Source organism: Miscanthus floridulus, chromosome 18 (genome assembly GCF_019320115.1).
Source record: "Miscanthus floridulus cultivar M001 chromosome 18, ASM1932011v1, whole genome shotgun sequence".
In the NCBI taxonomy this organism is placed as follows: domain Eukaryota; kingdom Viridiplantae; phylum Streptophyta; class Magnoliopsida; order Poales; family Poaceae; genus Miscanthus; species Miscanthus floridulus.
Window position 1 is genome coordinate 123,843,917 of NC_089597.1, and position 22,066 is coordinate 123,865,982.

At 43.1% G+C, this 22,066-nt stretch overlaps 4 protein-coding genes across 5 annotated transcripts; 2 read left to right on the top strand and 2 right to left on the bottom strand.

Annotated features, from left to right (window-relative positions):
- Nucleotides 1-255: 255 nt before the first annotated feature.
- On the bottom strand, nucleotides 256-4,595 carry LOC136522470 (replication protein A 32 kDa subunit C-like). The gene is made up of 10 exons (XM_066516289.1): nucleotides 4,420-4,595; nucleotides 4,162-4,293; nucleotides 3,959-4,056; nucleotides 3,824-3,865; nucleotides 3,605-3,682; nucleotides 2,408-2,486; nucleotides 2,059-2,319; nucleotides 1,673-1,755; nucleotides 716-784; nucleotides 256-638 (listed from the first exon to the last, which is right to left on the bottom strand). Exons 1-10 carry the CDS (start codon nucleotides 4,525-4,527, stop codon nucleotides 554-556), a joined length of 1,035 nt encoding a protein of 344 aa, XP_066372386.1. The 5' UTR covers nucleotides 4,528-4,595; the 3' UTR covers nucleotides 256-553.
- Nucleotides 4,596-4,834: 239 nt separating this feature from the next.
- Nucleotides 4,835-7,903, top strand: LOC136520951 (cytoplasmic 60S subunit biogenesis factor REI1 homolog 1-like). The gene is made up of 5 exons (XM_066514648.1): nucleotides 4,835-5,146; nucleotides 5,708-6,265; nucleotides 6,356-6,525; nucleotides 7,159-7,377; nucleotides 7,481-7,903. The coding sequence occupies exons 1-5, from the start codon at nucleotides 5,042-5,044 to the stop codon at nucleotides 7,638-7,640; spliced, it is 1,212 nt and encodes a 403-aa protein (XP_066370745.1). The 5' UTR covers nucleotides 4,835-5,041; the 3' UTR covers nucleotides 7,641-7,903.
- Nucleotides 7,904-14,529: 6,626 nt separating this feature from the next.
- On the top strand, nucleotides 14,530-16,755 carry LOC136522878 (cytoplasmic 60S subunit biogenesis factor REI1 homolog 1-like). 2 transcript variants are annotated; one of them, XM_066516674.1, is made up of 5 exons: nucleotides 14,530-14,661; nucleotides 14,995-15,501; nucleotides 15,609-15,778; nucleotides 16,100-16,318; nucleotides 16,406-16,755. In XM_066516674.1, exons 1-5 carry the CDS (start codon nucleotides 14,557-14,559, stop codon nucleotides 16,464-16,466), a joined length of 1,062 nt encoding a protein of 353 aa, XP_066372771.1. In that variant the 5' UTR covers nucleotides 14,530-14,556; the 3' UTR covers nucleotides 16,467-16,755. The 2 variants fall into 2 exon arrangements, with proteins under 2 accessions (XP_066372771.1, XP_066372770.1); XM_066516673.1 differs by having other exon boundaries at nucleotides 16,431-16,755.
- Nucleotides 16,756-18,396: 1,641 nt separating this feature from the next.
- LOC136524573 (uncharacterized) lies at nucleotides 18,397-20,145 on the bottom strand. The gene is made up of 2 exons (XM_066517890.1): nucleotides 19,821-20,145; nucleotides 18,397-19,238 (listed from the first exon to the last, which is right to left on the bottom strand). The coding sequence occupies exons 1-2, from the start codon at nucleotides 20,143-20,145 to the stop codon at nucleotides 18,397-18,399; spliced, it is 1,167 nt and encodes a 388-aa protein (XP_066373987.1).
- Between the last annotated feature and the right edge of the window lie 1,921 nt (nucleotides 20,146-22,066).

A 22,066-nucleotide genomic window follows, 5' to 3' on the forward strand; every position in this document is an offset into this window, starting at 1 on the left:
AACATGAGACAGAGATACTATATTTGAAACACAAGTTCAACTAGAAACACCAGGCAAAAATTTACTGACAAAAGAAAAAAAAAGCTGAAATCCATGATGAGCAGCTGGGCACCATGTTATGTCATCTATGACAGGAAACATACTAAAAAAATGGGCAAGATCACATCATAAGTTCATAACTCATAAGCATAAAAAGGGGCCCAAAAAAGATGATCATGCATGGCAACCGGAAGGAAGCATAGAAAGGAATGAATGAGAAGATTGCACTGTATATTCCAGTAGAATAAAAACAAGTGAACAGTACTAAGCAGATTCATCCAGCAACTGCAGCATGCCCATGGTCTGACATTCAAAGTTTCTAACCGATCTGCATGTCTGACACTCTGAGTAACTTGCTTGGCAACTAAAAAACGGGTGCTCAGTGCTCTGTACAAAGAAAAATGCATGTACCAGATGTGCATACTTAAAGCATATACACGAATTCTATTCAGTACCTAAAAACTGCCAATAATCTCAAATGCCATTATACTAGTCTTGAAGATGATAACATTGATCAACCATTTAAAAGAGACTTGAAATGATATTCATCAATAGTGGAATAGAGGCAGGCCAAATCGACCAGACGCTGGGCAGTGACCCTGCATGTTTAAAGATATATAAGATTTAGCATAGTGCATATGCTTGTGATGAAATACATGAGGGGAGAGTTATATACATAATTTGTGCTCTTGGCATTCCAAGTCTCCTTGCCACTTCATCAACATGTACTCCATTTTCAAGTGCACTGCATAAAAGTGAAAGCGAATGGTCAATTCAGAACTCCAAAACAAGAATACATGCAAGGAAATCAATGTGAGTGTTGAAACATCTTAGTTGAGAAGATGCCCAATGCAAAATTGGACAAACAGGGAATTTTGATTCCACTGAAAACTAGGAGACAATCAAACAAATCAAAGTATCTTGATTCCTTGAAAAGTCAGAAGATCGCCAGCAAGTAACATACCATAGCTTTAACACTTATGACTTGACAAAGCTCATACAGCCACCTAAGTTATTAAGACTTCAAACAAAAGGATCAAGAAGGAATCAGATTACTAGATTATTTGTGAAACTCCATAACATTGTTACAGATTACTTCACGACACATTATGTGCATGAAAACACACAGGATGTAGGTACCAGACCACTTTTTTTATGTGCATTATGATTATAATATTTCCATGTTATTTCTGGGTCATTTTTCTCTGTGTGTAACCAGACCATGAAGTTACAGCATAGGCCATCATCACATTATAATATCCAAATGAAGCAGCAAAAATCATATTCATTTAAATGTTAAAAGATGTAACTGACCGAATGCCACTACACTCTCTCGCAAATCTATGCTGATCTACGCGCCTTCTACCTATTATTTGAACATAAAATTATTTTGTGCATATTTAAAATGGAAGTGTATTTCCTACTTTCCTTTTGGAACACACTCAAAGACTCCTACATGCAGGGCACCAAAATAGCAAATCAGGGATGTATGTAAGGCTGGAACTAACTTGCAATCACTGATTGGTATTAGGGCTTCTCAAGCTTGTGACCACAAATAAGCAAATCAGCCAAAGTTTAGCACTACTTAAGATCTTCTATCCTTTATCATAGTTTAAAGCAAAGCCGATCTTACAGTATATCTGGTTGTTGCATAACCTCCAAAACCCTACTCTGCAGATCGTGCTGTTGTCCACCAGTACCTGAGTAAGCTGAAAACTGAACAAAAATTATCGCAACCAATCAGTTACAAGAGGCAAACATACTTACCCAAAGAGAAAGGGCAGTGAAGGATATAAGTTCACGAATAAAATATAATAAGGCAGCGATGAAAAGTGCTAGGACAGGCAATGAACTATCTCAATTCAGAATATCATAATGCTCTACTGTAAAATTTGCAGATCAGGATCAACACAATCAGATTCATATCTCAAATATCAAATGCCACGACTGACTCATAGATTCACCTACTTTTCTTTAGCAAGAAACTCTCAAAAATGAGAAAATTGAGAGGTTTCTTACTTGGTTTGGTTGAGGAGTAAAGTGAACTTGCTGTTCTCTAACTCCACCAGAAAAGGGTACATGAGTAGATGTGTTTGTCTGAACTGATGAAGGGAATCGCCCTTGATTTACTTGAGGAACAAAATCAACTTGATGCTCTCTTACTCCACCAGAGAAGGGCATATAAGCAGGTGCATTTATTTGAACTGTGTGAGCGACTTGAGCTTGCATCTCGTGAGTAGACACATTTGCTTGGACAGCGCTAAGGAGTTGACATTGCATCTTCAAAATGGAAAGGAAATAACATTTTGTGCTTTCATACATCATCAAAATAGAACTGACACAAAAAATTGCCATTTGCTCTAATCACCTTTGGCCGGACATTTACCAAATGCACATACATACACTCAATGAAGTGCAGCACCACTTCATTGAAATTGGTAACAGGCCTGTAAACAAAATTACAACGACCTAAGTACTAGTTGTAAGAAGCTGGTAAAAGTTTTTTTTTAAAAAAAATCCTGGTAGAAGTATTGATACTTACAGATAGAAATAGGCAAGAAACGATCAAGTATTCATAAACATATGCTACAATAATAAGCTACATTTCTACATAGTAGTTACTTATCTCGTTCCTCACTCTGAAAGTAACAAAATATAAAGAGAATATTAACTACGGAGTAATCCAATTTCCAGCCTAGATGATACTGTATTGCAGCTGGCACTAGGCTTCAGAAGATCAACCCAAAGGAAGAAGTTGTGCAAGGACTATAATTAAAATATAGTTCTTTAGTGCAGAATAAGGATCCATTATCAACAGACAACAGTGCTTATCATTTACTACGAAATGTAACCAACAAAGCTTTAAGTTAATCCTAGCCAAATGCAAGCTCAAAAAAGAGTGTATTGCCTAGACAAACAGAGAAAATATATACAGGAACAAGTATAACATGGAAAGACAGTAAACCAGCCTTATTTTCCAATGAGAATGCATGTGGCCTTCTAAGTTTTAATGTCAGTTTCACCTAACAATGACAAATTAACAATAATGAAGCTATATGTGAGATAACTGGTTAGAGCCCAGAAATAATTAGTATGAGCAAGACCATGGTTCCACAGCCAAATGTGTGGCAGGGGACCACAATTAAGAAATAAGGGAGGCAATGCCTACACAAAATGTATGCCCACTTGACCTTACATCTTCCTCAAAAAATTATGCATTTCAAATTCCAATATGCTTCTGATAAGAATATCCTAATAATAACAAGACTAGCATTCCATTCTTATGACAAACCTAATCTTACTGAAAACGTTATTTAAAAATTAGTGTAGAAGCAGCAGTCAAGCTTTATGCTCAAATCAAAATTTGGATTAGTAAACAGTGAGTAAACAGTCTGAACACGTTCTATGAATGTTTAAGATCCATTTTACAGTAACAAATTATATTGATAAAATTTCGCTAACAAGACAAGCATTCGACCTGAATTAAAAATCCAACAAAAATTGTATGCATACAGAAATAGTGGTAGAAAGGCCATCAATAGCAAAGAAAACTTAGATCCTTTACCTAATAGAACGAGCAAAACTATGCTGCTTAGCTTTAAACCCTACGAGAGTAACTTGAACCTTGAGGTATAAACCATTCCTTCATATACACCAGCAAACAAGTAATAACAATCATGTCATATCAACTTCCCGATAGCTAAAAGCAAAATGTCAAAATCTCAAATCACTTGTAAAGACTAAATTAAACGCATCTCAGAGCTTGTCAACATCAAATACATACTGGACGAAAGACACTTCCTTAGCATCAATATCATCAGTGATCCTGCATTTCATGAAAAACTCTCACATACTGTACAGCCACAGTTGCATCTAGCGAAAACATGAATGAAACACTAATCGCGAGTTCGTGACTCACCACCGCACTAGCGGGATCTTCCCAGTGCCGTCGTCGAGCGTGAATGACACGCCAGCCTCCATGTTCACCACGCTCACCGCCCTCCCCAGAATCCAAACCTACACGCGCGCGAGTTGGGGAATTTTCCCAGAGCAACACAGAGGTAAGCGAACCCGCGCGGATGCAACTATAGGAAGGGATTCCGAGGCTCGGGGGGTGCTTACGTTGGTGGCGTCGACGCCGTCAATGGAGATGACAGGGTCGCCTCCACCAGTGGCGTCTGCGGCGGCGAAGGAGCGGGCGATGTGACGCACGGTGGTCGGGGCGCATACGGAGAAGCGGGGGTCACGCGACTGCTGCTATCGGAGCGGCGAATGGGGTTAGGGACTTAGGGTTTGGCGGGAGGGGGATGGAAATCGGTCACGAGGAATCGAGGATTAATTCTCAAAAAAAAAAGGAGGAATCGAGGATTACGGACGGACCTTGGCCGGAGAAGGGGTGGCGACGGCGGAATTGTCGGGCGCCGCGGCGGCGCGCTGCGACGGCAGGATGGCCGGGCCGGCGAAGTAGGAGGAGGCCGCGGCGGCCATCGTGCTCGCGTCGGCGCGGGTACGGTACTGCGGTTTCGGTGGGGACGATGACGAGGAGGAGAGGAGGGGATTTGATCGTGTGGTGGCCGTGCGGAGTGGGACGGCAGTCGTTTGAGCGGGAAAAATAAAAAAATTGGCTTCCGTGCCGCTTCCGCGGGCAGGCGCATTGGTCAGCTAGGTAATTTCGGCCGTGACCGTAGGCCGTAGCCCGGTTCGGGGCGGCCCAAATAGAAGCCCAACAACGAAAGATGGTGCGGGCCTGAGGCCTGACTGACCCAAGCGCCAACGTCAGCACCAGACGCGGCCGCGTCGCCCTCTCCTACTTCTCCTCCTCCCCCTTCTTCCCCGCCCCGCCGCCACTTTCCCCCAACTCTTAACCACCGAGGCGCCGCCGCGTACAAGGCGAAGCGGCACCGGAAGGAGAGGAAGGAGAGAAGCGAGAGTCCTCCCCGCTCGTGCCCTCCGGAGCAAGTCGAATCCGAAGCGAGCGGAGAGGAGAGAGAGCTGAGCGAGGATGCCGACGGTTACCTGCAACGCGTGCAACTCGGGGTTCGACGACGAGGAGCAGCAGCGGCTCCACTACCGCTCCGAATGGCACCGCTACAACCTCAAGCGCAAGGTAACGTCGCCCCCGCCGCAGCCGACCTTCTGTCGGTAGAACCCTAGGTATTAGGTTCATCGGTTCGTGCGGCTTGCCTTGGGGATTAGAATGAGATGAATTGAGGATTAAGCGTAGGGGTCTTGACATTTCGGTATCGGAATTTTGATTTTGTTAACAGCTAAGGTCTTGGAATGTTTGCAAAACTCCAACCTCTGTACCTCAGTTAACTCCAACCTCTGCACCTGAGTTTTGTCGATTTTTATTGTTTTGTGATAGTTGTATGTGAATATTTAGATATAGAAATACTGCTGCAGATTGGTAATTTCTAAAATTGGGTCCATCTAGATACTTAAGAGTTCCATTTCAGTCATGAAAATTGATTAGAATTAAGAAATTCAGGATACTTTTTATATTTTTATGGACCGAAAAACGAACATATATTGGTAATTATGGCCTGGTTGTGATGGAGATTACGTGTGGAGAACTGTTCAACTTCTTTTTGTATGTTTGATTATGTTATTGCTTCCTTGTGTGCTGAACTTCAGTCATGCTTTGTCTTTGATATGTTAAATTCTTCAGGTCGCTGGAGTTCCTGGTGTCACAGAGGCTCTGTTTCTGGCTAGGCAAGCTGCTTTGGCGGAGGGGAGCAAGCCTGCAAGCACCCCAATGCTTTACAGCTGTGCTCTTTGTGGAAAGGAGTACAGGAGCTCGAAAGCTCATGAACAGCATCTTAACTCGCGATCACATCTTTTGAAAGCCTCTCAGGAGCCCAATGCCTCTATTGCTGGTATTACAATAGTCAAGCCACTTCCTGAACGAGTCCCACGCAGAGCTCCATCTGCAGTAGAGGTGGATGAAGACGACGATGAGGAGGAGTGGGTTGAAGTTGACCCAAGTGAGATGGAGTTGGCTGATGAGTCTATTTCAAACATGCAAGAAGATGAGCAGTCCTCCAAATCAGATGATGACATGGCTGATCTTGAAGAGTTGGATATCTCGTCGTGTTTCATGTGTGATCTGAAGCATGACACCATAGAAGACTGCATGGTCCATATGCATAGGAAGCATGGGTTTTTCATGCCTGACAGTGAATACTTGAAGGATCCCAGTGGTCTTCTTACTTATGTCGGGCTGAAGGTATACATTTTCATCAGTGTAACATCGAATGTTGTATGTGTGCAAACATGAAGTTTAATCCTCACGTTGAATTGGTTATCCTACCTTCAGGTGAAGCGTGATTTTATCTGCCTCTACTGCAATGACAGATGCCAGCCCTTCTTCAGTCTGGAGGCTGTCAGGAAACACATGGAAGCAAAGGGGCATTGCAAGTTGCGGTATGGAGATGGTGGAGATGATGAAGATGCTGACCTTGAGGATTTCTATGATTACAGCAGCAGGTTTTGTGAAGCTCTCTATCGTTACTGAGTTTGTTATTTTTAAATAGTGGATGTTTGTTCCTGTTTTTCCTAAGCACCATGGAAAGGTTTCTGAAATAAAATGATTTTAATTTGGGAATCGAGTAATTGGCCATCCCTTAGCACTTTACTTAGGGAATGATCATACTGAGACCATATTCATTTGAAGGTCGGATTGCACTGTGGATTGTAGTCATAATGAACTATACTTTGGCATATTAGTGTTGATAGGTTGCTGGATGTGTTTTTGAATTTCAGAAATCCGTACCATGTTATGCTTAACTGTCTGATCATGTTATGCTCTTACTCTTTGGGTTGTGCTGTTGAGTTGTGATCTCCTGATATTTCATAAAATTGCTTAAACTGGTGCATCATTCGTTCATTGGCAAAGAATAATCTTGAGAATGCAGACTGTTATTCAGTCATTTATGGTGGGACAATACTAGGGTTATATTTCATACAAATAGAAAGGTAAGGTAAAATGCTTGGAGATTTTTTACATAGATGGTTGAGACAGTGAATTTGTTGTGATACCATGGTCAGTATTGTTGATAATCTTAGTTTCTGCTAGTCAATGAAGCTTGGACGCATCTTAAAATATTACTTTTGCTGCAGTTATGTTGATGCAGAAGGTAAGCAGTTGGTTGCTGTTGATGACTCTAACAACAACATTGAGCTGGGAACCGGTGGGTCTGAGCTAGTAATAACAAACAAGAGTGACAAAGGCACTCGGGTCAGAACCCTTGGTTCTAGGGAATTTATCCGGTACTATCGCCAGAAACCACGGCCTTCTGTTGCAACAGACCGCGCGCTTGCACTTTCACTGGCTTCCAGGTCCAAATCTTTGTGCTGCCCCCTTTTCCATTGCATTGTCTTCGTGTTATTTCACTAGCTTTTGGTTTGGCACCATTATTTATGATATCTGTTTTTACTGCAGCTACAAGAGCATGGGTTTGGTGACAGTTCAGTCTAAGGAGCAGATGGTAAGGCTGAAAGTTCTCCGTGCAATGAACAAGACCGGGGTCGAGACGATGCGAAACAAGATCGGGATGAAGAGCAATGTGATCCGAAACCTCCCTAAGAACTGCCCGCATTAGACACTTTGCCTTTTCCTGCACCCCAGTCTGGAGCTCCTCCAGACATTTATATGGTGTCTTATGGTTTCTTGTCTATCACTGACAATGTTGGCGCTTAAGATATTTGGATTAGGAGTATATCTTCCATACGAAGTTTTTGTTGAACTCTCTGAGGTGTGGAAGCAGCTGTGACCTGCGTGTTGGACTGCTAACGGCCTACTGTTTCCTTGTTCTGTGTTTTGTGGTAATCTTGTTGCAAGACATGGGTGCTCAAATCGCTGCTACACCGTGGTTAATATGTGTGGTCGCCTGTTGCATCAACTGTCAGCAGTAAAGTCGATCTTCGATGGAGAGACTAGAAGTCAAGTGGCTGGGAGAAATGATAGGGAAAAAGTCCACGTTAACTCCCTCAACTTTCGTGAAAGTCCATTTTTCTCCCCTAAGGGCCTGTTTGGAACGAAGGAATCCAAAACGCAGGAATAGGAAAAAACACAGGAATAAGGTATGATGAAAAGTAAAAAACTACAGAATTTCAAAACACAGGAACAGAAAATTTAGGCTGTTTGGAACACAGGAATTTATAACGTAGGAATAACTAATCTACTCCACACTGGGCCGCTGTGCCATGCCTGTTCAGTCCCTGTTTCCCGTTTATTCCCTGTGCCGCGGCGACACCCGTCGCAGCCCTGTTCGTGCAGTCCGTGGACCCTGCCCACTGCGTCTTGCTTATTGGGCCGCCTGCCTGCGCCACATTTCCTCGACAGTGCCAGATGAGTCAGCTGCCTCGGGCTTCAGCGCAGGAAACAAAAAAACAGAGGTGGAAGCGGATGTTTATTTTCCTATGAAATCTCGTTGCCGCTACAGTATTTCAGAGGAAATGGTCTGTCCGATTCCTTTGATCCAAACACCCTGCTCATCTTCCTTTCCTACGTTTTTATTTCCTTCATTTTTCCTATGGAAATCCCGTGATCCAAACGACCCCTAAACTCTAAAATCGGGCAAAACACCTTCCTCAACTTTTAAAACCGTTCATCTTACCTCCATGGCTCTGTTATAAGCAATTTTGAAGACGGTTTTGTCTTTTTCTTTTTTATTAATTTTGGCTGAATTTTTGAAAAATCATAGTAAATTACAGAAAAATAATAAAATGAAAAATTCAATTTGTTGGACTCTACATGAGTAGATCTACACAGTGAACATATATGGTATGCTTTAGTACAAAGTTTTTGTTGTGGCTTTAGATTTATGTTTTTCTGTAATTAATTGGAATAATTCATAGTTACAGTTTCTATGATCTAATTGTGATAAAATTTTGTTGGTGGGCTAATTATTGTATGATTGAACTGTAGTAAAAATTTCATGCTCATTGGATCATGTATAGCTTTGTTATAGATTTATTTATATTTAATAAGCATAAACCTAAATAAAATCTATAACTAAATTATACATGATCCAATGAGAATGAAATTTTTACTACAGTTTAAGCATACAATAGTTAGCCCACCATAAAAATTTCACCACAATTAGACTATAGAAACTGCAGCTAAGAATTATTTCATTTAATTACAGAAAAACATAGATCTAAAGCTACAGCAAAAACTTGGTAGTAAAGCATACCATATTATATGTTCACTGTGTAGATCTACTCATGTGAAGTCCAACAAAATTAGATTTTCTATTTTATGATTTTTCTATGATTTACTATAATTTTTTAAAGATTCAACCGAAATAAATAAATAAATAAGATAAAACCGTCTTCAAAGTCGCTATATCCGGGCCAGGGAGGTAAGATGAATGGTTTAAAAAGTTGAGGTAAGTGTTTTGTCCAGTTTTAGAGTTTAGAGAAGAAAAATAGACTTTTACGAAAGTTGAGGGAGGTGAACTTTTTCACGTACTACTTTGTCCCAGCTGTGGCCATTGTAACCGCTGTTGCAAGGTCTGGTCTTTGTTTTTAGTCTCCGCATACATGGTCATGCCGTCATGGTCTTCGCTTCGATTATAGATCGTTCAATGTGGTTGTAGTAAGCATTTCAAATGAGCCCACCACCAAAAATTGCAAAAATGACACTCAAAAGATTGACTTCTTGATTATGATGGCAATCGGGTGGATGACAAGTGGGGTCCATCTGTGTCTATAAATATGAGTCCAATGTCAAATCTACAAATAACCGATGTTTCGAGTCTTATTTTTGCAAATCGCCCAGCCATGAGAGACCCTTTTCTTACTTATAGGCTATAGGTGACAAAATGGTCAATTTTCGACATTTCGACGATTTGTATAATTGTATTCGGTTGCTAGGATGAGCTAAACCAAAAAGAAACAAGTACATACATGTGAGCAAGTGAAAACGTGGGGGCGATATTTGCTCTCTGGAGCACGTTGATGCTAACCAGTAACCACAACGTAGGAGATGTAGGAGGAAAAACATTCAGAGATGTAGGGAAAATATTCATTGGGGATGGTCACCATAGTCCATAGGACATCTACAGTCACTTATTTTCTAGGTTCTAAATTATAAGTCGCTTTGATTTTTTAGTACATTTATTGTGTTATATATCTAAATATAATAATATGTTTAGATATATAGCAAAATGGATAAAGCAAAAAAGTCAAAGCGACTTATAATTTGGAACTGAGGGAGTATCATGTATTTGATGATTTTGTACATACACGTGTCGTGAATCTGCTCGACTTGGTTAGAGTTTAAAAAAGCTTGACCTATATCCAAACTAAAGTGGTCTATCATTTAAAACGGGAGAGTATCATGAAATCACAACACGCCAAAATTGCAAATCCAATGCCACGACACAAAAATTCGACAAACAAACCCATACGAAGTGAACGTTTGATTTTGGGTCTCTCCAATCACCGTGCACAATCGTTTGGAGCCACAAATCTCACGTGCGCCACTTCGCGGTGCCTTTTGGGAGCCAAGGAAAATTGCCGGGGCCGAAAGGGGGCAGGAGCCCACGACACAAAATCACAAATTCTAGAAAAGAACCTTTTTTATACCTTTTTTGAAAAAAAATATCAAGAATGTTAATGGGTTAATAAAATGTTTGTATGGCAACATGGGCTAGTAGTCCTGTGGAAATATTTGTACATATCATCGGAAGATGTTCTCAGAACTCAGAAACTATCAAAAAAGTTACCAGGTGATTCATGTACTTTAAAAAGTGAACTGTACGAGCTTTTAAACACTCCCTCCATCCTAAAATATAAGAAATCAAAGCAATTTTCTGATAAAATAAGGAGTCTAGCAAAATACAACAACAACAGTACTCCTCACTAATTAGGAGGGAGTGATCGAGTGAGTAGCTCAGTTATTGTTTTCTTAGTTTAAAAGGAATTTTTACATGTATGACGTATGTAGAAGGAAAGCGGTATCCGGTTAATAAATTTGTACAGAGGAGAGAGAGGAGGGTTAAAGACCTAGAATACCTTATATATTTTGTTATAAATTTTGAATCCTCAACGGTAGCTAATGAAGATGATTAAAAGAAATACGGACTTGCTAGCGTCGGGACGTCCGATTTTAGGACGTTAGCCTCGGACGGTGCTCCCACCCCTGCACCTGACTCATGAAGCTCCCTCGCCCTGCACCCATCCAGCTCCGGAGGCCCGTGGGCCCATGCATGTGCGGGCACCACCCGAGCCCGCTCCGTTTCACGCGCCCGCATGCACACAGCAGCACAGCATCACCAGCAGGCGCGCGCGGTGACCCATGACGGCAAAGTAGCAACAGCAAGTGCTTCCTCGAGATCTACTTTTAAAACATCCAAATAAAACACTTACAACATAGGTCTGAAAACACACGCAACACTTGAAAACATGTGTGTATAGCCATATCAACACGTGCAACACCATATTTACTTTTGAAACATTCAAATGAAAGATTTGCAACATCTGTCCGAAATAGATAAAACATGCGTGTATAGCCATTGCAACATGTGCAACACTAAGATCTACTTTACATCCAGATGAAATATTTGCAACATACGTCTGAAACACCTGAAACATGCGTATTTTGTTCATTGTAACATGAGCAACATCCTGATCTACTTTTGCAACACCGATATAAACACTTGCAATATACTCTGAAACACTTAAAAACATACGCTTGTAACATGCTCTTTCAACGCAAACATCTCCTCGTTGCTTCGCAAATATAGGCCTGTCAACGCATGGAGGTCACCGGTGTAATCGCCGGTGGCACAGAGCTCGCTGTCAACGCGGAGTTGTGCGGTGGCGCACAAAAGGCGGGTGTGGGGGCAGCACGGGTGGCGGTGCTCGCAAAGGGCAGGGTGGGTGACGCATGGAGGTCATCGACAACTGTCTCTGGGGGAGGGCTCCGCCTCGCCCGACCCTAAGGCCGCGGGCTCCGCCTCGCCCGACCCTTGGGTTCGCGCTCCGCCTCGCCTGCCCTCTGGGGGAGGGCTCCGCCTTGGTCGACCCTTGGGTTTGCGCTCCGCCTCGCCCGGCCTCTGGGGGAGGGCTCCGCCTCGGCCGACCCCAAGGCCGCGGACTCCGTCTCGCCCGACGGAGACCCATGCCGCCGCCAACCACTCCAGGTCCAAGTGTATGGGCCTATGTCAAAGCTCTAACATCAGGAAGGAGACCGACACGCCCCAATGTAACCCGCGGTCACGACGGGCCATACCCGAGGATTCACATCAGGAACAATGTTTTGCTTGTACATAAACTCTCTTCCCCTATCTTAATTAAAAGGCAGAGCTCCTGCCATTGCGTTCAAAAAGAAAAACTTGCTCCATGAAACAGAGGTGTTTCAGGAATTTCTCTTGGTAGAATTGGAGGTGGCATTGGCTAGGAAGTAGTGAATTGGATGTGGTTCCATTCATAGGAGTTCATTATTTGTTTAAGTGTTAAACTATGTCAGCAACTAGCTCCATAATGAAATGGCTGGATGTGAAGGTCACCTTTTCTGGTTTCTGTTGCATCATAGAACGCGGATTCTTGGGAACTAGCCACGGTGATGCTTAGGAGAACTGGCTACCAGATTAAGGCCAAGATGTCAGACGAACTCATAATTGAAGAGGAGTATTCACAAATGCTTCAGGTATGTTCTCTGTTAGATGTATGTTGGTCAATATTCATGGTTATAATCACCTAATGTAATAATGTTCACTTGACATTATATCTGAATTTTGCTACGTTGAACTCGTCCTTACAGACGAAAATTCCTAATGGACGCACCACCCAATTTGTTCTGGTAAGTTCTGGCGGTGTTAACCTAGCATTCAACACATGTGGAATAACAGAGCCAAATACTGAAGACTATGATGTTAGGTACCATGTTGCCTCCTTGGTTTCCATTGCCGTCTGTACATGCTTACACATAACTGACCACCAGTAACTTGATATTAACGAACTGAACGGAATTTGTGCAACTGATTAAGTTCTGCTTCTGTAGGTTGCGTGATTTAATCGTGCTGACTATGAGAGCTTTCCAGAAAAAGGTATGCCTTGAATAGGGAGAGTGGGAGACCATGATGCTGAAACTTCATTTGATTTGCTAAGAGGAGAGGATGTGTGTCTATGTAACAAATATCATTGTTAGAGTTTGTGTCTAAGAGAGTTCTAACTGTATTTAACGTAGGCACTCAGATTGGAATTGGATGCTGAAGAGGAAGGCGAGTCTTAGATCCTGTGTGGAAGAAACTTCGTTCTTCAGTCAATCAGTCATGTATGTTGCAATGTGGACACAAGAACTTTTTTTGATAATGCTCGTAGTGTTTGTCCAAACCAGCCTGTTGTATACTTCAACATGTAAATCTAACTCCTGACTCCAGAGCGCACGCTGGAGTAGCTACCAGCATGATTTGCTCATTAGTCACTTCATGTCTCTGACAGTATTGAGAAATCCCCTTTTCTGTTAAAAACTTCGGTGATGTTGGTTGTGGTGCAAGGTGTTTGCAATTGGCACACACGTTCTCTCCGCACGCATCGTACACTGGCCTGTGTTGTCACGTTTGAATCAAGATTGTCAGTTTTGACTTTGGTCTTCGCACTTTGACCGGCGATTGCTTTTGTAAAATCCAAAGTTAAGATGGATGTGGTACTGCCAGATTTTGTTATGAAAAAGTACTACTTCAAGAAGATCATGTAATGACAACTTTTTTTGCGAGAGTGTAATTACAACTATTTACACATGTATTTCTTGAAAATCAGTAGTCAAAGCGTATGCACCAGAGTTAAATCAGTTAGTTCGCTACTTAAAATTAAGTACTACATTTTCCACTTATAAGTTCTTAATTCTAAAATGACAATTTTCTCACATTTTGTTGGGCATGAAAAAAAAATGCCTACTCCCCCTATCCAAATCATAGGTCACATTAAATTTGTTCTAAATCAAATTTCTCTAACTTTGACTAAAGTTTTAGAAAATATATTAACATCTTCAACACCAAATAAATGAACAAATAAAGACATATTCGACAGTGACGAGATTAATTTCGGTGTTATATATGCTGGTGCATTTTCCTACGGCATAGTAATAAAAAATAGAAGATTGGTTTATGTCAAAGTTAAAGTAATATGTAACTTGAAACGGGGGAGTATCACAAGATCTCAATCTGCCAAAAATGCAAATTCAATGCCACGACACGATATTTAGACAGAACAAACTTGCCTTCAAAAAGGAATTTAGACAAAATAAACCCATAAAAAGTCAACGTCTTGATTGTGGTCTCTCAATCACCAATTCTCAGTCGTTTAAAGCCCACGAATCTCACGTGGCCCACTTGGGTGCTTCCTTGGGAGCCAAGGAAAATTGACGGGCCGAAAGGGGCTAGGACTCCTATAGCAGAATATATAACTTTCCACTGCTAGAGGAGCGAAGCGAGGCCTTGCAGCGTTGCTCGCCCGTCGCCCGTGCCCGCCGAAGCAGATCGAAGCGACGGAGAGGGAGAGGTGAGGATGCCGACGGCGACCTGCAACGCGTGCAACGTGGTGTTCGTCGACGATGAGCAGAAGCGGATCCACTACCGCTCCGAGTGGCACCGCTACAACCTCAAGCGCAAGGTATCCATCCGATCGATCCATCGTCCCCTCCGCGGCTCCGCCGCCATGGCCCCATACCTACGGGCCAACTCTAACAATGATTTGCTAAAAAAAAAAGCTCCAAAAAAATCCAAGAATTGTGAATGGTGGCGATTACCTACCTGTATGTAGAGAACGATATAATATAGTTTCAATCTCTATCTTTAGAATTGCTCTGTTTTGTCTCCGTAGAGCATTATTTATCAGATGGCCAAAGCCAGTCATCCAATACTCGTAGCACATTTATCCTCTCACTTCCCTTTGTTTTGAACTCGCCATTATGCCCGTGGATTTGGACTGATTTCTATGCTCCAGGTGGCTGGAGTTCCTGGCGTGACGGAGGCTCTGTTTTTGGCATGGGAAGCCGCTCTCTCGGAGGGAACCACTCCGACGCTATACGGCTGTACTCCGTGCGGGAAGGAGTACACGAGCTCTCGAGCTCACGAGCAGCACCTCAGCTCGCGATCGCATCTCATGAGAGCCGCCTCTCAGTCTCAGGAGCCCAGTCGTTCCTCCACCGCCGGAGGAATCACACCGCTTCCTGTTCGCACCACCACCACGGTAGAAGAGGATGAAGACGAAGAGTTGCCTGACGAATCCACTTCGAACAGCATGCAAGCGACGAACGCGGCGGATTCCTCTAGACGCGACGAAGAGATTGAAGAGTTGGAGTTGGACCCATCGTGCTGTTTCATGTGTGACCTCAAGCACGGCACCGTGGACGAGTGCATGGTCCATCTGCACAGGAAGCACGGGTTCTTCGTACCTGACAGTGAGTACTTGAAGGATCCCGGTGGCCTTCTTGCCTACGTTGGACTGAAGGTATTTTCTCTTGTCGCAGCATCTAATGTTTTGTTTATTACAGTACTTGGTTTGAAATCTTCGTTCGTGCTGACGTGCTGTATGTATTGGGTTATTCTTACTTGCAGGTGAAGCGGGATTTTATCTGCCTCTACTGCGACGACAGACGCCGGGCCTTTCAGAGCCTGGAGGCCGTCAGGAAACACATGCATGCAAAGGGACACTGCAAAGTGCGGTTTGGTGACGGCGGAGATGACGAGGACGCGGATCTCGAGGATTTCTACGATTACAGTAGCAGGTGGTATACTTTTTGTGCAACTTAACTTTATGATCTTACAAGTAACAAGAGGTCAATGGTCTTCTTAACATGGTGGAAATCTGATTTGCGCAAGTAGTAAAAAGCCTAAATTTGGACTGCATGGTTCATATGCACAAGAAGCATGATCTATCTTTACATTAAAAAAGAGCATATCTGCCCCCAAACTTCAGTGATTTATTATAGGAAAACACTACTAGCACTGTAATTTTCGAATCAGGTAGATTTAAAGACACTGGATCGATGAGCTGCTTACACCTGAATTTGCACGCATCTAATCTAACCCTGCTGCTCTGACTGCAGGTATGCCGATGTGGATGGCAAGCAGTTGGTTGCTGCTGCTGATGGTAACTGTGGCATTGAGCTTGGAATTGGCGGGTCAGAGCTAGTAATCACAAACAAGAGTGGAAAAGGAACCCGTGTCCGATCACTCGGTTCTCGGGAGTTCATCCGCTACTACCGTCAGAAACCGCGGCCTTCTTCTACGACACGTCGTGCTCTTGCGCTCTCCATGCCGTCCAGGTATGTAGTAAACACGGGCTAATCTATGACATCTTCAGGTTTTTCGTTCAAAAAAATGTAGAGCTTCTCCTTACTAATAAAGTGCAGTATCTGTACGTGTTTCCCCCTTCAGATACAAGAGCGTGGGTTTGGTGACAGTTTCGTCTGAGCTGCAAACTGTGAGGATGAAGATGTAAGGATGAAGAAGCAGGCTGATCTTGTGGTCCTCGCGTGGTACTAGGAGTAGGTATGTAAAGGTTGCAAAAAAAGGCTCAATATGTGAGCATGTTTGTGTTGGCCAGGTAGAACAGAAGTATTTGTGTTGATTCAGCATTTCAGCATAAACAGAACATGCACTTCTGTGAGACAAAACAGGAGTCTGAACATTGTCCATGATTTGTTGGCCACGTGAGCTCACATGAAGACTTGCTACTTGGCAAAAGCAAATCCAGATTGGATAAAAGGGTCGTGCAACCCCATAAAAACTGTGCAAATCCTACAGTGAACTACTTTTTATCAGTTAGTATGGTAGCATGTTTTTAGCTGGATCCTTTGGTAAACTACTTTTCATTCAGACAGGACAGGAATCACAGAAACATGCTAATGGCAGATGAATTCAGGAAAGAGAAACAAACCAAGAGGAATGAGAATGATTTAGTTCTTTCCATGATAAGCATGAACCGACAAGTAGGTTGATGAGCTGAAAAAAATAAACTCGCACAATTGATTCATCATCGCACAAGTAGAAGCACAAGAAGTTGAACCAAATTGACATTAGGTTACTACATGGCACATATGAAATTGCAATGCTCTAATTTCATTATAGGGTTTCATTGCATGCTAAGTACTAGAATACACATAGAGGGCATACCCACATAGAGTAGGACAGAGTTAGAGTAACATGACGCTATGAAATTGCAATGCTCTAATTTCATTATAGGGTTTCATTGCATGCTAAGTACTCCCTCCATCCCAAATTGTAAGTCATTCCAAGAATCTTGGAGAGTCAAACTTTTTCAAGTTTGACTAAAATTATAGAGAGAAACACAAAGATTGATGACATCAAATAGGTATAATATGAAAATATAACTAATGAAGAATCTAATGATACTTACTTGGTATGATAAATATTATTATTTTGTTATATAAATTTGGTCAAACTTGAAAAACTTTAACTCTCCAAGATTCTTGGAATGACTTACAATTTGGGATGGAGGGAGTACTAGAATATGGATAGAGGGCATACCCACATAGAGTAGGACAGCGCATGGGGGTACCAGACAACATAACATCAGGGATTAAATTACAAACCCTGAAGATCATACACAAGACAAGCATCAACTTCAGTGATGCTACATAGATGTCCCGCCAAAATGCTAGAAGTAATGACATAAAACCACCACCACCACTACCCCCTTAACCTTGAAGCACTCACATGATCTCCTTAACTTTTTTATGCACTTCAATCCCTCCTCAAGGTGCCTCACCAGCAGAGACTGCTCCCAATGCTACTGAAAACACAAAATTCGAAAATTAAATCGGCTGGTTGAGAAATGATGTACCCTTAACATTTTTTTTCTATCAAGCTGCAAAGAATAGCGAGTTGATGGCTAACCAAATGGGTAAGCATCACTTATTTATTGTACACGACTTCATCAGGTAACAGCCACACTTAACCACTGCAGAAAGTTGGAATCATTACTTGAGGGGAAAACCTCTCTTTGTTAGTTTGTCTAGAACTCATATGAACATCCAGGCTAATTTCTATATTATTATTAAGTGGCGCTGACAAATCATAGCTGAGAAATAAAGGGGTTAAAGAAAGAATCAAACATAAGCATGACTAATGACTTCTTTAATTATCTGTCATGCTGCAAACCTTGTTCGTTGAGGCTAAGTTGTGAGGACCGTATCATCAGAGCACAACATGCATAGCAGATGCATAAATTCCTAGGAATATCAAGCAAGTTTCAATGAAGGCCCAACATAAAAAGATCTAGACAGGGTCCACTGAGTTGATATTAGACTGTGGCATTCCATTTTTATAAATTTCTTTTTTCTTGAGCATAGTATGTAAACTTCATATTGGTAATTAAATATCACTCGTCCAGAATCTTGTAAAATCCAAAACTAAGCAAAGTTGTACCTGGAGTGTAGAAGCTCATGTAAGGAATGATGGTGTAGATCTCGCTTGCCATGGAAACCTCCTTAATCACCTTATATGTCTTTAAATCAATCACGAAAAGAACATTGTTCGACCTCACAAAAATGACACCAGTACCAACTGTGAAGCCAAACAGTCTAGGTGAGGCCAAGACAGCATGAACAGGGAGCAGTGTCTTAAGCTCAATGACTCTGCTTTGTGTCCATGTAGCATCTACTTGAGAAACATCATTCCTGGACCACATGTAGAGTTTGGAGGACTCATGTATGGTGGCAAGCCCTAGTCCACCACCCTCTGTAGTGGTGAGCACATAAGGCCACTTGCTGGAGCATGTAGGTGGCATTTGAATCCAAGAAATTTCCTGTGATTCCCAGTCAAACTTCAGAATATGATCTGTCATGAGAACCCCAAAATAGAGTGCACTCTCCACATGTGCAACGTGCCTGGACATATAGCGGCCGTATGGAAGCTGATTACTGGAGATTGGCTTGCTCCATGATGCAGTACTGGATGAGTAGGTGCAAAGGACTGTCTCGACATGTTCCCGATCATAGCCCACGAAAACGATGAGGAAGGGACCCGGGCGGCAATCAATGTGGTCGCAGGGGCCGCCGGCAGCGCAGAGAACTGCCGCTGTCCAGTCGAGCTTGTACTGCGCCACATCCGGAAAGGGCACTTCTTCCTGCACGTCCGTGGTAGGGTCCCAGACCATATTTGAAGTAGAGCCAGAAAAATAAGTGGGTCCGAATGCAGAAAAACAAGCATTGTTTCTCATTGCTGCAGTGTGCAAAAGAGTTAGTACCGATGCTATCTTCTGTTATGCGACGGTACGGGTGCTGCCTATTGACTTTCATCTGACACCAACATATGCTCTCCTCTAGGGATGAAAACGGATCGGATACGGACGGATATCACCGATATTACATTTGTTTTCATATTTCTGTCCGGATTCGGATTCGAATACGGATAGTGTCAACTATGTCGGATAGGATACGATTGGATATCGACATCATAAATATGCGATTTGAGTATTCGGATACGGATACGGTATCGGATGTTGGATATCCAGACTCGGATACGGACAGATCTCAACTCCTCTAAACGGATTCGGTTTCGAATACGGTCGAAAAATATCCGTACCGTTTTCATCCCTACTCTCCTCTCACATAACACAAGAAATATTGTTTTAAGTCCCCAGGCAGCGCTGCCTCTACTTGCTCCGCTCCAGAATCTTTGAAAGTTGGCATTGGTAGCTGCAGAGTAGAGAGTGATGCTTGGAAGGGAGAGAGAAGGTTTGGACATCACTTTAGGAGCACATTGCAGAGGGCCTAAGGACATCGGGCCAGGGAAGACCCCAACCAGCGGAGATCCTGTGGAGGAGGACGCGGCCGTGGTGGGCGTCGACGACGCGCACGTGCCCCTTGCGGCTGTGGACTTGGGACGCGGGCAAGGAGCAGGTGGGGACGAATTCGACCGCACCGCGTTGACGTTGGATGCGGACATTGGAGACGAAGCCGAGCAGGGGTGGGGCGCGGTGGAACTTGCCGAATCTACGGCGGAAGCCGGCGCCGGAGACGATGGCGCACCAGCGCTTGCAGACGAGGGTGGCCTGGACAAGGTGTGCTGGGTCATCGGGCGGGAATCGGAGCAGGATCTCCTCCTCCGGCAGCGGCGGCGGCGCCATGCTGCCGGCGGGAATTTTTTTTAACATTTTTTAAACTATTTTTATAACTGACACGATTTGTTTTTTATTTTCAAATCTAACACTTTTGACCGCGTCTTTTGTCATGGCGCGGTCAAACAACTCTGTCGCGCCATGCATGACGGTGCGGCTAGGCTGCCACCGTGGCAGCGACCGGTGACGTGGCCAGCGCCCAGTATGGGTTTGCCGCGCCACAGTCCACGGCACGGCAAGGCTGACGCATCAGCCGCCATGGCGCGGCAAGGCTGACGTGCCCCCGCCATAGCGCGGCGGTCAAAGCGGCAACAAATGAAACAAGACACTTCTGGTATGTTCTCACATGAGTCAAGTTATTTCGTCGTGTCGGTTTAACAAATAGGTCAGCAGGAAGGTTAAGTGCATGAGACAATCAATACACAAGTTCAGCAATACTAACTTGTACACGTCCTAAGTTCATCGTAAGTTCGACAATACCACTGTTCGACATAAGTTCAGCAAGTCATAACTACGACACAAGTTTATCAATACATAAGTTCGACATTACTCGACATACTACATGTTCCATCAGTATATGGGTGTTCGAGTACAAGTGCATCATGTCATCCTAAAGAACTTCTACGACCCTGGAGTATATGGGTACCACGGACGTCACTGCCTCTTCAGACGTGAAGGCAGCACGTTAGGGGTGAACCCAACGTCGGTACGGTCTCGCTGGTTAGTGTAGGGGGTCTGCATATGTGTGCGGGTACTGCATATGTGTGCGGACACTCCTATACAACCATTGGAGGTAGCGGTCGAAGTTACGTTGGTCGTGCGGCGGTATCTCGACGATCAGGACCCTTTGCCGACTGTCCCAGTCGTGGATGAACATGGCGTGCGTCGTGGTCCAATTCTTCTCCTTGTACCTGTTCCTTCGATCGTACCTACAAATTTAACGTAAGTTAGTGGTTATTTGTATGCACATGACTGCTAAATTATTATGTTTTAGTTGTCGCACCTGTGTAACTTTCTGTTGGTTGTGTACAGCGGCGGTGGGCATGGCTACAAATCTTCTGAACTGTCTATATGTAACAGAACCGACCAATTATACGAAATTAAGTAAGAAAATCATCCGCCAGAGCAGACGATTTAGCAAACTTAAGCCCGTATAACCCGGTAGTCCGTGAAATCACGAAGGATTTCAAACCAACTTCCATTCCAGCCAAGATCATAATAAGTTTAGCGGTCACCATCACATATTACATAAAAGTTTGCAATCTCAAATACATCAGAGTTTCAACATAGTTATTACAAAACCAGTTCGAATGAAAGTAGCGGAAGTCATTTGTTCAAACCACACACATACACGCGGAGTTTAAATATAGTGCCAGCGAATGATCATCTCCAACAAAAGCATCAGACGAGACGTAAGGAATGACCATGCCCATGGTCCTAAGCATCACCCATCGCAGGATAAAGGCAGTTGATACAGTAGCCGTAATACATCTGCCCATCTGCAACAAGAGGGAATAAAACCCTGAGTACGAGAAGGTACTCAGCCAGACTTACCCGACATAACCGAAAATAATTGACACCAAGGATTATGAAGGGCTTTATAGTAGGGTAGCTGACTCATTTGCAGAAAGAAGCATTTTTAGCATTTCAAGAACTTTTCGAAAAGCATTATTGCCAAGTTAATTAATATTAACCTGTCGACTAGATTTGCACCTATACTAGAGTAAACATGTGATTAAGCAGATAATGATAACCAATGATCATTAAACAACTTCCATACTGTCATATTCATTATAACTGTCCAAGTGTTCCATAACATTTACTACGATGAAGTCACTCAAGTCAAGTGCTCACTGTCCAGGAGCGATGGCGATTCGAATCGATTCCTAACCAGCTGGTGATTTATTCCTTACACAAATCTCACTCACCC